At 38.4% G+C, this 17,670-nt stretch overlaps 1 protein-coding gene across 1 annotated transcript; it reads left to right on the plus strand.

Annotated features, from left to right (window-relative positions):
- Window positions 1–15,121: 15,121 nt before the first annotated feature.
- Window positions 15,122–16,069, plus strand: LOC113928635 (olfactory receptor 2V2-like). The gene has a single exon (XM_027604484.1). The coding sequence runs from the start codon at window positions 15,122–15,124 to the stop codon at window positions 16,067–16,069; it is 948 nt and encodes a 315-aa protein (XP_027460285.1).
- Window positions 16,070–17,670: the final 1,601 nt, after the last annotated feature.

Genomic DNA, 17,670 nt, shown 5'->3' on the forward strand with positions numbered 1-17,670 from the left:
AGTCCGTGCCCCATCCCCAGCATCCCAGGCTGTCGCTCACCAGCAGTGTAGGATCCCCACGGCCAGGCACCCTCCCGCTGCCATTTATCCTCTGCTATCTGCCCGCAGAATCAGGGCTCCCCGCTTTGTACCTGGAAACCAACTGCCTACGATATTCTGTTTGTAGAGATCCAGATATTACATCTCAGGCTGGTTTTGTGGGCACTCAGACTGGTCTGGTAGATATCCAGCTCAATTCCAGGACCAGTTGAAATAGGGTCCCCTACTCCTCCACCATCTTTCCTTCTCTCCTATCCTTCATCCTTATAACTGCATGTATGTTTCTTTATCAAATATCATCTGGTATTCGACCAGTGACTTTTTTTCCTGAAAACCAATGAAAAGGCTACATCTGTATGATTTCAACTATGATTACCTTCAGAAAAATAAAAATTATAGAGAAAATCAAAAGATTGTTGATTGCCTCAGCTTACAAGAGAGAGGGATGAATATTTGGAATACAGAGGACTTTTAGGAGAATGGGTACGCCTATACACCTGATTCTATAATAGTGAATACAAGCAAGTATACATTTCTCCAAACCAACAAAATGTGTAACACCATGAGGGAACAAAAATTTAAACTCTGGACTTTGGGGTGATTATGATGTGCCAGTGTATGTTCATCAATTGTAACAGATGTACTACTCCAGTAGAGGATGCTCATACTGGAAGAGGCTATGCATGTGTGGAAACAAAAATATATCTGTAGCTTTATCTCAATTTTTCTGTAAATAAATGTTTTAAAATTTTAAGATGTTTACAAAACATAAGATTTACTACATAAACATAGTGAAGAGGGGATCTCTCTATTTGTAACACCTGACACCTGATCATGCACCAGGCCACCACAGTCTCAGCACTTTCTGATTGTAGGGTTTAAACAAAAATCCACCATCTAGAGGAGAGAGGCAAGATGGCAGAGTAGTAGGGGACCCCTTTTCTACTGGTCTCCTGAATTTAGCTGGATATCTACCAAACCATTCTGAACACCCAAGAAATCAGCCTGAGATGTAAAAATATATATCTGGATCTCTATAAGCAGAAAAGTGACTGCTTTTTGCAAGGTAGGAACTGCGGAGTCATGAATCTGAGGGGGGATATCGGAAGATAAACAGAAGGGAGAGGGAGCATCCATAAGCTGGCTCCTGGAAAGTGATATGACACCAGAGTGCAAAAGCACCCTGCACCTGGGGACCAGGCAAAAAATTGCAGTGTAGTAGTGTCTGGGAAAAGGCTTTTAGAGCAGTGATCAGACAGGATCCAGGAGCTGCAGGTGCAGGCATGCAAGCCCATGGCTGCTCGTGGTTTTAGAAGCACAAAGGGCAGGGATACATCCGAGTTCATGGGACCACTTCTGAGAGAGTCACTATGGGTGCACACCATGGGAGGCTGCAGTTTTCAGCGGTGCATACGGAAATGGACTCTGTGTCCTGGAGGGTTTAGTGAAGAGAACAGGCTGCAATTTCTCTGCTCTGGGACAGAGGTTTGGGTGAGGCCATTTTCACTCTAACCCTTGGAAGAGGTGCAGAAAAACACCAGAGAACAAAAGCTCAAAAAATCAGTTTCCACGGAGCACAGCCACTCCCTACCATAAAGGGCAGGCCAACTCTGCCCAAGCAGGGTTGCCTGAGAAACAGCTCGGCAAGCCCCTCCCCCAGAAGACAGAGAGGAAGAACAAGAGGATGACAACAGTATGGTCCCCCAAAAACTGTAAAACCCCAACACCAGGGGAAAATGGTATATTGAGGTCCAGGCCTTGTCTCACAGCTTGTTTATTTTTCAGATACAACTCTCTTTTTCTTTTTATTCTTTTTCTTATGCTTCTCTGGGTTTTTTTTTTTACATTTTTGTCATTTCAGCTAGATGTTTAATATATCAACTTCTATTTCATAGTAGCTTTTTAACGTGTACTTTTTCACGTAATATTTTTTACAGATATATGCTTCGATGTAGTCCTTTTTCCCCTATTCAATATTACCTTTACATACAAGTTTTACTTTCCCTGTAATTTTGGGAAGTAGTGTCCTCTGACAAACAGAACGAAATACACCGAGAAACAACAGAAACACCTTACTTTGTCCACACTGAGAGATTATAGCCCACTTCCCCGTGCCCACTTTTTTTGGGCAATTTTTAATTTTTTTAAATATTTATCTTAATTTTATAAATTTCTTTCTCTGCTTCACTTTGGCATTTTTTTTTTCAGCAGGGGCTTCTCACCACTCCAGATATTCCTAGGGTGCATGATGCTTCAGTCCTGGTTGATATATTGGACTCTGTACATTCCCTCAACTATTCCTCAACAGAATGACAAGGAGGAGAAACACCCAACAAAGAAAAGAACCAGAGGCAATGGCCTCTGCCACAGACCTAATGGATGGATATAAGCAAGATGTCAGAGATAGTCTTCAGGGTAGCAATTATAAAGTCAATAGCTAGGCTTGAGAAAATCATTAGCCACAGTATAGAATCTCTGAGGGCAGAAATGAGATCTAATCAAGCTGAACTTAAAAATGCTATGAATGAGGTGCAGTCTAAACTGGATACTCTAACAACCAGGGTAAATGAGACAGAAGAACAAATTAGTGATCTAGAAGATAAGCTGATAGAAAGGAAGGAAGCCTAGGACAATAGAGATAAACAGGTAGAAGCACATGAGATCAGACTTAGAGAGATCACTGACACCATGAAACGTTCCAATGTCAGAATTATTGGGATCTCTGAGGGGGTGGAGAGAGAGAGGACTAGAAGATATATTTGAGCAAATCATAGCTGAGAACTTCCCTAATCTGGGGAAGGAAATAAGCATTCATGTCCTAGGGGCAGAGAGAACCCCTCCTGAGATAATAAAAACAGACCAAAAAACCCCTGGCATATAAGAGTAAAACTTGCAAATCTTAGAGCCAAGGAAACTAGAGCAGCTAGAGGGAAGAAATTTCTCACATACAGAGGGAGGAATATCAGAATAACATCAGACCTGTCCACAGAGACCTGGCAAGCCAGAAAGGGTTGGCAAACCATATTCAGGGTACTAAATGAGAAGAACATGCAGCCAAGACTACTTTATCCAGCATGGCTCTCATTCAAAACAGAAAGACAAAGAGCTTCCAGGACTGGCAGAAAATAAAAGAATATGTGACCACCAAGCCAGTCCTACGAGAAATATTAAGGGGAATTCTAAAAAAAGAAGAAAACCCCCAAGAGTAATATAGACCAGAAATTTACAGACACAATCTATAGAAACAGGGATTTTACAGGTAATATGATGGCACTAAATTCATACCTTTCAATAGTTACTCTCAATGTGAACAGCCTAAATGCTCTCATGAAATGGCACAAGGCTTCAGGTTGGATAAAAGGACAGGACCCATCCATATGCTGTCTACAAGAGACTCATTTTGAACCTAAAGACACCTCCAGACTGAAAGTGAGGGGATGGAGAATGATTTATCATGCCAACGGACCTCAAAAGAAAGCTGAGGTAGCAATTCTCTTTTCAGACAAATTGCATTTTAAAACCAAAGACGGTAGTAAGAGATGTAAAGGAACACTATATCAGACTTAAAGAGTCTATCCAAAAAGAAAATCTAAAAATTGTAAATATCTATGCCCCCAACATGGGAGCAGCCAACTACATAAGCCAACTATTAACCTAAATAAAGAATCATATTGATAATTATACATTAATAGTAGGAGACTTCAACACTCCACCTCTGCAATGGACAAGTCATCTAAGCAGAAGATCAACAAAGAAACAAAAGCTTTGAATGACTCATTGAACCAGACGGACTTCATAGATATATACAGAACATTCCACACTAAAACAACAGAATGCTCATTCTTCTCAAATGCACACTGAACATTCTCCAGAATAGATCACATACTTGGTCACAAATGAGGTCTCAACAAATACCAAAAGATTGAGAGTATTCCCTGCATATATTCAGACCACAGTGCTTTGAAACTGGAACTCAATCACAAGAAGAAATTTAGAAGGAACTCAAATACTTGGAGGCTAAAGAGCATCCTGCTAAAGAATGAATGGGTCAACCAAGAAATTAAAGAAAAACTTAAACAACTCATGGAAACTAATGAGAATGAAAACACATGGGTTCAAAACCTATGGGATACTGCACAGGTGGTCCTAAGAGGGAAGTACATAGCCATCCAAGCCTCTCTCAAAAAATTAGAAAAATCACAAATGCACAAGCCAACCTTACATCTAAAGGAGCTGGAGAAAGAATGGCAAATAAAGCCCAAACCAAGCAGGAGAAGAGAATTCATAAAGATTAGAGCAGAAATCAATGAAATAGAAACCAGAAGAACAGTAGAACAGATCAACAAAACCAGAAGCTGGTTCATTGAAAGAATTAATAAGATCAATACCTCTGGCCAGACTTATCCAAAAGAAAAGAGAAAGGACCCAAATTAATAAAATCATGAATGAAAGAGGAGCGATCACAACCAAAACCAAGGAAATAGAGACAATTGTTAGAACATATAATGAGCAGCTATATGCCAACAAATTAGGCAACCTGCAAGAAATGGATGGCTTCCTGGAAACTTATAAACTACCAAGACTGAAACAGGAAGAAATAGACAATCTGAACAGACCAATAACCAGCAAGGAAATTGAAGCAGTCATCAAAAACCTCCCAAAAAACAAGAGTCCAGGGCCAGATGGCTTCCCAGGGGAATTCTAACAAACATTTAAAGAAGACATCATATGTATTCTGCTGAAGCTGTTCCAAAAAATAGAAATGGAAGGAAATTTTCCAAACTCATTCTATGAGGTCAACATTACCCTGATCCCAAAAGCAGACAAAGACATCATCAAAAAAGAGAATTACAGACCAATATCCCTGATGAACATGGATGCCAAAATTCTCATCAAGATCCTAGCCAATAGGATCCAATAGTACATTAAAAGGATTATTCACCAGGACCAGGTGGAATGCATTTGACAAAATATAGCATCCTTTCCTGGTAAAACTCTTCAAAGAATAGGGATAGAGGGAACATACCTCAATATCATAAAAGCCATCTATGAAAAGCCCACAGTGAATATCATTTTCAATGGGGAAAAAGTGAGAGCTTTTCCCTTAAGGTCAGGAACACGACAGGGATGCCCACTCTCACCATTATTGTTTGTCATAGTACTAGAAGTCCTAGCCTCAGCAATCAGAAAACAAAAAGAAATAAAAGCATTCATATTGGTTAAGAAGTCAAACACTCTCTCTTCGCAGATGACATGATACTTATCTGGAAAACCCAAAAGACTCCACCCCAAAACTGCTAGAACTCATACAGCAATTCAGCTCATGGCAGGATACAAAGTCAATGTACAGCAATCACTTGCATTTCTATAAACTAACAACATGCCTGAAGAAAGGGAAATTAAGGAATCGATCCCTTTTACAACTGCACCAAAAACTGTAAGATATCTAGGAAGAAAGTTAACCAAAGAGGTAAAGGATCTATACTCTAGAAACTACAGAACACTTAGGAAAGAAATTGAGAAAGACACAAAGAGATGGAAAAACATTCTGTGCTCATGGATTAGAAGAATAAACCTTGTGAAAATGTCTCTGATGACCAGAGCAATCTACACATTCAATGCAATCCCTATCAAAATACCATTGGCATTTTTCACAGAGCTGTAACAAACAATCCTAAAGTTTGTATGGAACTGGAAAAGTCCCTGAATCACCAGGGGAATGTTGAAAAAGAAAACCAAAGCTGGGGGCATCACAATACCTGACTTCATGCTATATTACAAAGCTGTGATCATCAAAACAGCATGGTATTGGCAAAAAAACAGACACATAAGTCAATGGAACAGACTACAGACCCCAGAAATGGACCCTCAACTCTATGGTCAACTAATCTTTGACAATCAGGAAAGAATATCCAATGGAAAAAATACAGTCCCTTCAATAAATGGTGCTGGGAAAATTGGACAACCACATGTAGAAGAATGAAACTGGACCATTCTCTTACACCATACAGAAAGATAAACTCAAAATGGTTGAAAGGCCTAAATGTGAGTGAGGAATCCATCAAAATCCTAGAGCAGAACACAGTCAGTAACCTTTTGACCTTGGACACAGCAATTTCTTGCAAAACACATCTCCAAAGGCAAGGGAAACAAAAGCCAAAATGAACTTTTGGGACTTCATCAAGATAAAAAGTTTTTGCACAGCAAAGGAAACAGTCAACAAAACAAAGAGGCAACCCACAGAATGGGAGAAGATATTTGCAAATGCCATTACAGACGAAGGGCTGATATCCAAGATCTATAAAGAACTTCTCAAACTCAACACCCAAAAAACAAATAATCCAGTCAAGAAATGGGCAGAAGACATTAACAGACACTTCTCCAAAGAAGACATACAAATGGCTAACAGACACATGAAAAAATGCTCCATATCACTTGTCATCAGAGAAATACAAATCAAAACCACAATGAGATACCAACTCACACCAGTGAGAATGGCTAAAATTAACAAGACAGGGAACAACAAATATTGGCAAGGATGCAGACAAAGGAGAACCCTCTTACACTGTTGGTGGGAATGCAAACTGGTGCAGCCACTCTGGAAAACAGTATGGAGGTTCCTCAAGAGGTAAAAAATAGAGCTACCCTATGACCCAGCAATTGCACTACTGGGTATTTACTCCAAAGATACAGATGTAGTGAAAAGAAGGGCACATGCACCCCAATGTTCATAGCAGCAAAGTCCACAATAGTCAAATTGTGGAAGGAGCCAAGATGTCCTTCAACAGATGAATGGATAAAGAAGATGTGGTCCATATATGCAATAGAATATTAGCCATCAGAAAGGATGAATACCTACCATTTGTATTGACATGGATGGAACGGGGGGGTGTTATGTTAAGTGAAATAAGTCAAGCAGAGAAAGACAATTATCATATGGTTTCACTCATATGTGGAACATAAGGAATAGTGCAGAGGATCATAGGGGAAGGGAGGGAAAACTGAAGGGGAAGAAATCAGAGAGGGAGATAAACCATGAGAGACTCTTGACTCTGGGAAACAACTGAGGATTGCAGAAAGGGAGGGGTAGGGGAATGGGATAACTGGGTAATGGGCATTAAGGAGGGCACGTGATGTAATGAGGACTGGGTATTATAAACAAATGATGAATCGTTGACCATTACATCTAAAACTAATGATGTATCATATGTTGGCTAATTGAATTTAAATAAAAAATAAAAATTTATAAAAGCATTAAAGAACTTATAAGGCATTTTGGAGAATAAGGAGAATCATAAACAACTCTGTGCACTGGAATTGGTACAAACATGAAGAATTAGACCCAACGTGGATTCAGAAGTGACTTCCAGCAGCTGGTGACAGTTTGTGATGAAGTGGAAGAAAGGAAGGGATTTCCACTAAAGTTACTGAATATTGGTGCATCCTGTCCATCACCTGTCAGTCAGACTCTCTCCTCCCCAAAACACAGGTTCCTCCCCTAGATTAGCCATGTCATAAGACCCTCAGTCTGATCTGATTATGTCTTAGTGTATGAACTGGTAACATTTTTTGTTTACTTTCATGAACTGAAATCATCCATTACCTGTGAAATCTCAGTTAATTCAGGTTAGATTAATATTAGCTATTTTGTGGACAGGCAAGGTGTATTGTTCACATCTTAACATGAATTGTTTCTTTTAACTGACAATAACCCCATGTGAAGGTTATTGTTATGTCCAACTTGTAGATGAGGAAACAGAAATGAGTGTGTTCCTGGAAACTGCCCAGATCATGCAGGTAGTAAGAGGTAAGCTGGGTTTAAAATTTGCTTTTCTCCTTAACCACCATGATGCAGAAGAGAGGATTGGGTGATTTTTCTTCCTAATGAATTCAGTCATGCCCCCTAAAACCTGAGCTAATTACCTACTGGGCAGGACAGAATCAAAATACTCCCCAGAGATCCCATGGCACAGTGCTGTATTTAATCTCTGCTTTATGCACTAGCAGAGATACCCTGGGTTGGCTGTGAGTGTGCAGCACCAACTTCACCAAGATCATCAGTTGAAAAGTCTTTACTGTAAATAGCCTAATGTCTGACATAATGAGCTGCAGAATACAAAGGAAAATGTTGAAGAATTGAGACTCCCCAGAAGGTGACAAGAATGGACACACATGATGACCAGGTAGTACACAGATGAAAGAAGTCATTGTCCTAGGCTCCAGTGGGGAGACATAAGGGTTAGAAATAATTTGCGATACTCTACATGTGGTAATATCTTCAAAGCACTTTACAAAGAAGCGCCTAGATGTATGTTAAAACCCACATGGATAAGGGCGCCTGGGTGGCTCAGTCCATTAAGCATCTGCCTTCAGCTCAGGTCATGATCCCAGGGTCCCAGGATTGAGCCCTGCAAGGGCTCCCTACTCAGCAGGGAGAATAGGGAGTTCTCCCTCTACCTCTCCCCCCACTCGTGCTCTTATTTTCTCTCTCTTAAATAAATAAATAAATAAATAAATAAAAATTTTTTTAAAAAATACAATAAAACCCTCACGGATAATTTAGCAGTTGCATGAGAATTCAGTGAATGACGAGAACCCGGGCAGATTATATTTTTGATTGTTACATAGATCAGTTGTATTTACTGATACACAGATTATAATGGTACTAAACCTATCAGCAAAATAGTTACACTATCTGTATATAAACATAAATGAAATCCTTGTTTCCCAGAGGTGTATTTGAAGACAACTTTGTGGTTTTTAAAAACAGAGGTTCTAACAGGACAAGTTTTTTTTTTCCAAAACATGTTACATTATTCAATACATATCATAAGTATTTGAAACATTGGCTACAGATTTATAGATTAAATAATGTATGCTTGGGGCGCCTGGGTGGCTCAGTCGTTAAGCGTCTGCCTTCGGCTCAGGTCATGATCCCGGGGTCCTGGGATCGAGCCCCGCATCGGGCTCCCTACTCGGCAGGAAGCCTGCTTCTCCCTCTCTCGCTCCCCCTGCTTGTGTTTCCTCTCTCACTGTCTCTCTCTCTGTCAAATAAATAAATAAAATCTTTAAAAAAAATAAATAAATAAATAAATAAATAAATAAATAATGTATGCTTAAGCTCATGCTTCAATTTATAAATTCAACATATATGCATGAAGGCCAATATGACCCAGGACAGAGCTGATAGTGTTCTCTCATCCAGTTGCTCTTCTGTGAGATGAATTGAGCTCATTTGCTTACCTTGTCACAATGCTATCATGATAGAAAATCATCTTTTCAATCTTCCAAACTTAAAATTACTTATGTAATTCTAAGATAATTCCCATTATCACCATATCCAGAGCTGGAAACTCGTACTGTCTATTTTAATCTTGCACAGGCCATCTCCACTCTATCTGAAGGCCAGCTCCACTACATTTCTGTTGAGTTGCTTTAGGATTTTGGTTGTATGTAGAGATGGAGGTTGAGGGGCTGAAGAAAGAGGTCAGCTTGTGCTTTGGGAAATCAGTTAGTAGTGCCAGCAGGTGAATAGGTTTTGGAAGTCAAAAATCAAAGTAAAGGGCAAGGGCACTTGAACAAAGCAGTTTACATATGATATTCAGCTAGGAACCCTTGGTCTCTATTCCTATTTCTTCCACTCCCAACACACATAGAAGGCTTTCATCTTCTGTGTATCTTTTCATTCAATTTTTTAATTTCAAGTTTTTATTTAAATTCTAGTTAGTTAACATATATGGTAAAATTGGTTTCAGGTGTAGAATTTAGTGATTCATCATTTACATTTAACATCCAGTGCCCATCACAACAAGTGCCTCCCTTAATACCCTTCACCCATTTAGCCCACTGCCACTCACCTCCCTCGATCATCCCTCAGTTTGTTCTCTGTAGTTAAGAGTCTCTTATGGTTTGCTTCCCTCTCTCTTTTTATTTCCCTTCTTCTATGTTCATCTGTTTGGTTTCTTAAATTCCACATATGAGTGAAGTCATATGGTATTTGTCTTTCTCTGACTGAATGATTTCACTTAACATAATACACTTTAGCTCCATCCATGTTGTTGCAAATGGCAAGATTTCATTCTTTTTGATGGCTGAGTAGTATTCCATTTTTATATACATACAATCTTCATCATCTGCGGAACGATATCTGGGCTTTCTCCATAGTTTGACTATTATTGATATGCTGTTATAAACATTGGGGTACATGTGCCCCTTTAAATCTGTGTTTTTTATCCTTTGGGATACAAAAGTAGTGCAATTGCTGGGTCATAGGGTAGTTATAGTTTTAACTTTTTGAGGAAACTCCCTACTGTTTTCCAGAGTGGCTGCACCAGCTTGCATTTCCACCAACAGTGTAAACGAGTTCTCCTTTCTCTGCATCCTCACTGACATCTGTTGTTACCCGTGTTAATTTTCGCCATTCTGACTGCTGTGAAGTTTTATCTCATTGTGGTTTTGATTTGTATTTCTCTGATGATGAGGGATGTTGAGCATCTTTCATGTGTCTGTGAGACATCTGGATGTCTTCTTTAGAAAAATGTCAGTTCATGTCTTCTGCTCATTTCTTAACTAGATTGTTTTTTGGGAGCTGAGTTTGATAAGTTCTTCATAGATTTTGGATACTAACCCTTTATCTATTATGTCATTTTCAGATATCTTCTCCCATTCTTTAGGTTGCCTTTTAGTTTGTTGATTGTTTCCTTCACTGTGCAGAAGCTTTTTATCTTAATGAAGTCCCAATAGCTCATTTTTGCTTTTGTTTCCCTTTCCTCTAGCGATGTGGCTAGTAAAATGTTGCTGGCCAAGGTCAGAATGGTTGCTGCCTGTGTTCTCTTCTAGGATATTAATGGTTTCCTATCTCAGATTTAAGTCTTTCATCCACTTTGAATTTATTTGTGTGTGTGTGTAAGAAAATGGTCCAGTTTCATTCTTCTGCATGTGGCTGACCAGTTTTCCCAACACTATTTGTTCAAGAGACTGTCTTTTTTTCCATTGAATATTCTTTCTTGCTTCATCGAGGATTAGTTGATCATAGAGTTGTGGGTTCACTTCTGGGTTTTCTACTCTATTCCATTCATCTATGTGTCTGTTTTTGTGCCAGTAGCATGCTGTCTTGATGATTACAGCTTTGTAATAGAGCTTGAAGTCTGGAACTGTGATACCTCCAACTTTGCTTTTCTTTTTCAAGAATGCTTTGTCTATTCAGGATCTTTTGTGATTCCATACAAATTTTAGGATTGTTTATTCTAGCTCTGTGAAACATGCTGGTGGGATTTTGATAGGGATTTCATTAAATGTGTAGATTGCTTTGGGTAGCATAGACGTTTTCACAATATTTTGTCTTCCAGTCCATGAGCATAGAATATTTTTCCATTTCTTTGTGTCATCTTCAATTTCTTTCATAAGTGTTCTATAGTTTTCATAGTACAGATTTTTTACCTCTTTGGTTAGATTTATTGCTAGGTGTCTTATTGTTTTTGGTGCAATTATAAATGGAATCAATTCCTTGATTTCTCTTTCTGCTGCTTTGTTATTGGTGTATAGATGTGCAACAGATTTCTGTGTGTTGATTTTATATCTTGCTCTCATTTCATATTCTTTCATACTCACTGTCATCACCTGAAATCCTATTATTTGTATGTTTGTTTTCTGTTTGTCTATTTCATAAAAGTGCAGGTTCCTGTAGGGCAAATAATTGGTTATTTACTGTATCTTCAGTGTCTAGAAAGTGCCTGACATTTATCAAGCCGTCACTTTGTTGTGTAAGAGTGAAAGGAAATGACACCTCTCCCCTCATATGTCCTACTTGTGATTCTCTGATGCCATCTATGTCTCTCTTTCCCTCTTACACTTTCTTATCCTTCCTTTTCTTTTCCTTTACATTTTTCTACATGAATCAGCAGTAATAGAAATCCAAATTATTTCTTTTTACTCAATGAAATATTGTTGTGTTTCCTATAATTTATTTTAAAAGCAAGAGAGGGAGACAAACCATATGAGACGCTTGACTTGGGGAAACAAACTGAGGGTTGCAGAAAGGGAGGTGGGTGGGTGGGATTGGGTAACTGGGTGATGGGCATTAAGGAGGGCATGTGATGTGATGAGCACTGGGTATTAGATGTAACTAATGAATCATTGAATATTATACCAAAAACCAATGATGTGCTATATGTTGGCTAACTGAATTTAAGTAAAAAAATAAAAAATAAAAGCAAGACATCAATATATTGTACTTATTTATATTTTAAGGCAAAGTAGTTAAAAAGCTTTTACACTAACAAGAAAATAATCATAAATGTGGTTTCTGTTTGTTCTGTTTATTTATTCCTCATTGTTCTCACAAAAAGTAGATTTTACCTCTCCAGGGTAAAGTAGCCAGAGCTCCTTGTCAACTAGCAAGAACATTAAAAAATCATGCCAAAATAAAAATTATTTAATTTAGAATTTCTAGAAAGAAAATATAACACCTTGTTAGCTACTCATGTCCTTAAATCTAGGTCAAAATTTCCAGAATAGTGTTCCACCAAACCAAAGAGACTAGGGGGTATTAATAAGGGTAATCGGAAAAACACATTTGATATCAAAGTATAGAAGATTCTAGGTTAAAAACCTGAAGAGATTTCTTTTTTAATATAGCATTTTTCAGGGTTTTTAATATTCAAATAAGAACCTACTAGGGAAGGATAGAGTAAGCAATGTTTCACCAACCATTTTACAAAATGTCTTGAAGAATGCTTTCTGGAATATTTGTGTCTGACTTAACTCCTACAGTTAGGCTCTTCCAATGTGACCAGAGAAGAGCCTGACAACTGAAGCCCTAACACTATATCTATGGGATAGCTAAAAATTAATAATCATAATGCTATGTCCATTTGGTATCATGTTAATAAAATATTCAGAATTTTGAGTGAACAATTGTATTGATTTATGATTATTTTTTAGTACCCGGATGTACAACTGTGTTGTGAGTTAAAAATGCTGATGAGCCATATTTTTTAAAAGACACAGTACAGAAGAATGAGAAATTGCTATTAAGGTTCTGTGAATCCATTCCTTCCTGATTCTACATCAACACAGTTCTTGGCCATAACTTTTTTTAAGTTTTGCTTGCCTCATCCTCATCCACAAGGAGATGGTACAAAATGACAATAACATAGAGGAACAAAGCCAAAAATTTAGATAAGATGACACAGAATATTATGGAAGGATTTGCACAAATGGGTATATTTGTTGTATAGTGAAAAAGTAACATGACAGATAAACGGTGTTCAAAATGATCAAATATTCCTCTAATCAGTCTACATTGGCTGATGACTCACAAAGACCATGTGAACCAGTTGAAGTCATTTTCGAGGCATTCCAGGCCAGTCCCGATTAGAGAGATAAAATGTCCCACCCATGACTGATCAAGCATCTGTGAGTACCCTATGGATAAATCTAGACATAGGTGGTTAATCTAAAAGCAATAAATATGCAGAGATTCCAGGTCCCATCAGTGGTTGTGCATTAGAAACCATGTCCATTTTGGAAAAAGTCTATATCACAACACCAAGACATAGGGGAATTTTTATACCAAATTACACCTGTAATCCTCAGAAATGATAGCAACACTGTGCCAAGCAATGTAACAAAATATGATCAAAATCACTATTCTTGACAACCGACAGAATGGGAGAAGATATTTGCAAATGACATATCATATAAAGGGCTAGTATCCAAAGTCTATAAAGAACTTCTTAAACTCAACTCCCCAAGAACAAATGATCCAATCAAGAAATGGGCAGAAGACATGAACATTTTTCCAAAGAAGACATCCAAACAGCCAAGAGACACACGAAAAACTGCTCAACACCACTTGGCATCAGGGAAATCCAAATCAAAACCTCAATGAGATATCACCTCACACCAGTCAGAATGGCTAAAATTAACAAGTCAGGAAATGACAGATGTTGGCGGGGATACGGAGAAAGGGGAACCCTCCTACACTGTTGGTGGGAATGCAAACTGGTGCAACCACTCTGGAAAACAGTATGGAGGTTCCTCAAAAAGTTGAAAATAGAGCTACCATATGATCTAGCAGTTGCACTACTGAGTATTTACCACAAGGATACAAATGTAGGGATCTGAAGGGGTACGTGCACCCCGATGTTTATAGCAGCAGTGTCCAGAATAGCCAAACTGTGGAAAGAGCCAAGATGTCCATCGACAGATGATAAAGAAGATGTGGTATATATATACAATGGAATATTTTGCAGCCATCAGAAGGAATGAGATCTTGCCATTTGCAATGACGTGGATGGAACTGGAGGGTGTTATGCTGAGCGAAATAAGTCAATCAGAGAAAGACATGTATCATATGACCTCACCGATATGAGAAATTCTTAATCTCAGGAAACAAACTGAGGGTTGCTGGAGTGATGGGGGGTGGGAGGGATGGGGTGGCTGGGTGATAGACATTGGGGTGGGTATGTGCTATGGTGAGCACTGTGACTTGTGCAAGACTGATGAATCACAGATCTGTACCTCTGAAACAAATAATACAATATATGTTAAAAAAAAGGGGGGGGGAAGAAGAAGAAGATAGCAGGAAAGGAAGAATGAAGGGGGGGAATCGGAGGGGGAGACGAACCATGAAAGACGATGGGCTCTGAGAAAAAAACTGTGGGTTCTAGAGGAGCGGAGGGTGGGAGGATGGGTTAGCCTGGTGATGGGTATTAAAGAGGGCACATTCTGCGTGGAGCATTGGGTGTTATACACAAACAATGAATCATGGAACACTACATCAAAAACTAATGATGTAATGTATGGTGATTAACATAACAATAAAAAATTTTTTAAAAATCACTATTCTTCATTCGCATTATTTATTCTGCCAGATGGGTTGGTAACACTATTTTAAATAACAATAGATAACACACCATTAATCTTTCCCACATTCAAATATATTGCAACATATTTGGATTTGCTCAGTAATTATTCAAGTTTCCAAATGGATTCAAATCAGTAGTGCATTTATATGGGAAGAGTAGTAACACTCTGTTTTTCTTCCATGATCCTCCAGATCAAGTCAGTAGACTAAGGCATGGAGCAAGGAAATGAATCCTTCACCACAGATTTCATTCTCCTTGGCTTTTTCTCTGACTCCCAGCATCCTAGACTCCTCATCTCCATTGTCCTTCTGATTCTTGGGGTGGCCATCCAAGGAAACTCCATCCTGGCCCTGCTGATCTGGGGTCATGCTTGCCTCCACACTCCCATGTACTCCCTGCTCAGCCAGGTCTCCCTCATGGACCTAATGTTAATCTCCACCACTGTGCCCAAGATGACCACTAACTTCTTCTCTGGACACAAGTTTATCTCTCACATTGGCTGTGGAGTCCAAATCTTTCTGTACTTGATGCTAGGAGTGGCTGAGTGTGTTCTTCTGACTCTCATGGCCTTTGACTGCTATTTGGCCATCTGTAGCCCCCTCAGATATCCGGTCATCATGACACCCAGAGCCTGTATGCAAATGGTCACTGGCTCGTGGGCTGGGGGTGTGCGCATCTCATTAATGCACACAATTTATACAATGCACTTCTCTACTTATGGCTCCAGGAAAATTCACCATTTCTTCTGTGAGGTAATGGCCCTTCTGAAGCTCTCTTGTGAGGACACTTCAACCTATGAGAAAGTGGTGTTACTGTCCAACATTTCTTTCCTTCTCATCCCTTTTGGACTCATCGTGACTTCCTACATCCTCATCTATTTTAATGTTCTCCACATGAACTCCCCTAAGGGCAAAAACAAAGCTCTAGCTACCTGCTCCTCCCCCCTTGGTGTGGTAAGTCTCTACTTTGGTCCAGCCATGATTATCTACATGACTCCACGTTCCTCTCTCCCCTCAGAAGTGGACCAGCATCTCTTTGTGTTTGATGTAATCATTACCCTGATGTTTAACCCCCTCATCTACAGCCTGAGGAACAAGGAGGTGTTGGGGGCTCTGAGGAAGGTTCTATGGAGAAAGCTGATGTTTAAACAGAAAAGATGATGTCACTTGTTCCTTAAAACACCCAGATTCTTTATTGTTCTCCTAGTTAAGGCTAATGCTATTATGAAAAAATGAACTCTAGACTTCAATTTTCAACCCACATTACAAAAATTATACTTCTTTCCTTCCAGATTTTTAGTAGTGTGTATTATACTATATACTATAATGGGGCAGGGAGCTCCTATTTAACAGTATTACCTAAATTGACTGTTAGTTCCCCTATAAATCAAATTCTAGGAAGTGACCTAGGCATATATATTCAACAAACTTTACATTATTTAAGATATCCTCCTAGATAACATGATCCTAATGTACCTTTTTAACCTCATGGTCTACATTCATCATCAAAATACTCAGACATGCCCCATATTGGCTTATTTAGCCTTGGATTTTTCATATGATTTCATAAGTCACCATTTTTTAGACACAGCATGATATTACCTCTGTCACATATGTCTATTTATTAAAATGCCACTCTTCCATGAACTGTCTCAAAACTCTCTCTTTGAATTCCTGGCTTATTTATTACAGATTCTGCTAGTTTCCCTTTACCTATGACTTACCATACTTTTTCAGGTCTGAAAAAAAATTTATTAATAATATGATTACTTACTCTAGAAACTTTCAAAAAAATGGGGGGGGGGGAAGCCCATGTTCAGACTAACCAACGGAAAATACGATCAACAATTTTGTATATAAAATCTATTAAGTAGTTTCTATGCAACATATGCTTCTTTTTAAACTATTTTTTTAACTGAAATATAGTTGACTTAAAGTTCCAGGTGTACAACATAGTGATTAGACAATTACATACATTATAAAATGTTCACCACAGTAAGTAGAGTTATTGTCTGTCCCCATAGAAAGTTATTACAATATTATTGACTATATTTCCTATGCTGTACTTTCATCCTAGTGAGTTATTTGTATTATAACTAGAAGTTTGTATCTCCTAATCTACCTTCACCTATTTTGCCTATTCATCTCCCATCCCCTCGGGCAACTATCATTTTGTTCTCTGTATTTATTAGTTGTTTGTTTGTTTTTGTTCTGCTTTGTTTATTTGTTCTGCTTTTTGGATTCCAAATATCAACGAAATTATATGGTATTTGTCTTCTCTGACTTATTTCACTTAGCAAAATATCCTAGGTCCATCTTGGTTGTCAGGAATGGCAAAATTTCATTCTTTTTATGGCTGAGTAATATTGCATTCATATATATATATACCACACTTCCTTACCCATTCATTTATCAATGAACATTTAGGTTGCTTACTTATTTTGGATATTGTAAATAATGCTGAAATAAACATAGAAGTGCATATATCTCTTTGAGTGTGTGTTTTCATTCTGGGGGAGAAATACCCAGCAATGGAATTTACAGGATCATATATGGTAATTATATTTTGAATTTTTTGAAGAGCCTCCATACTGTTTTCCATAGTGGCTAAACCAATTTACATTCCCACCAACAGTGTACAAGTGTTTCCTTTCCTCATCCTCACTAACACTTCTTGTCTTTTTTATTACCAGCCATTTTGAATGATGTGAGGTGATATCTCATAGTGGTTTTTATTTGCATTTCCCTGATGGTTAGTGATG

The sequence above is a fragment of the Zalophus californianus genome, chromosome 5 (assembly GCF_009762305.2).
Source record: "Zalophus californianus isolate mZalCal1 chromosome 5, mZalCal1.pri.v2, whole genome shotgun sequence".
NCBI lineage: Eukaryota > Metazoa > Chordata > Mammalia > Carnivora > Otariidae > Zalophus > Zalophus californianus.

Bases quoted from the DNA above. Each gene is read 5' to 3' on its own strand.
- LOC113928635 (XM_027604484.1), top strand. From the start codon at position 15,122: ATGGAGCAAGGAAATGAATCCTTCACCACAGATTTCATTCTCCTTGGC.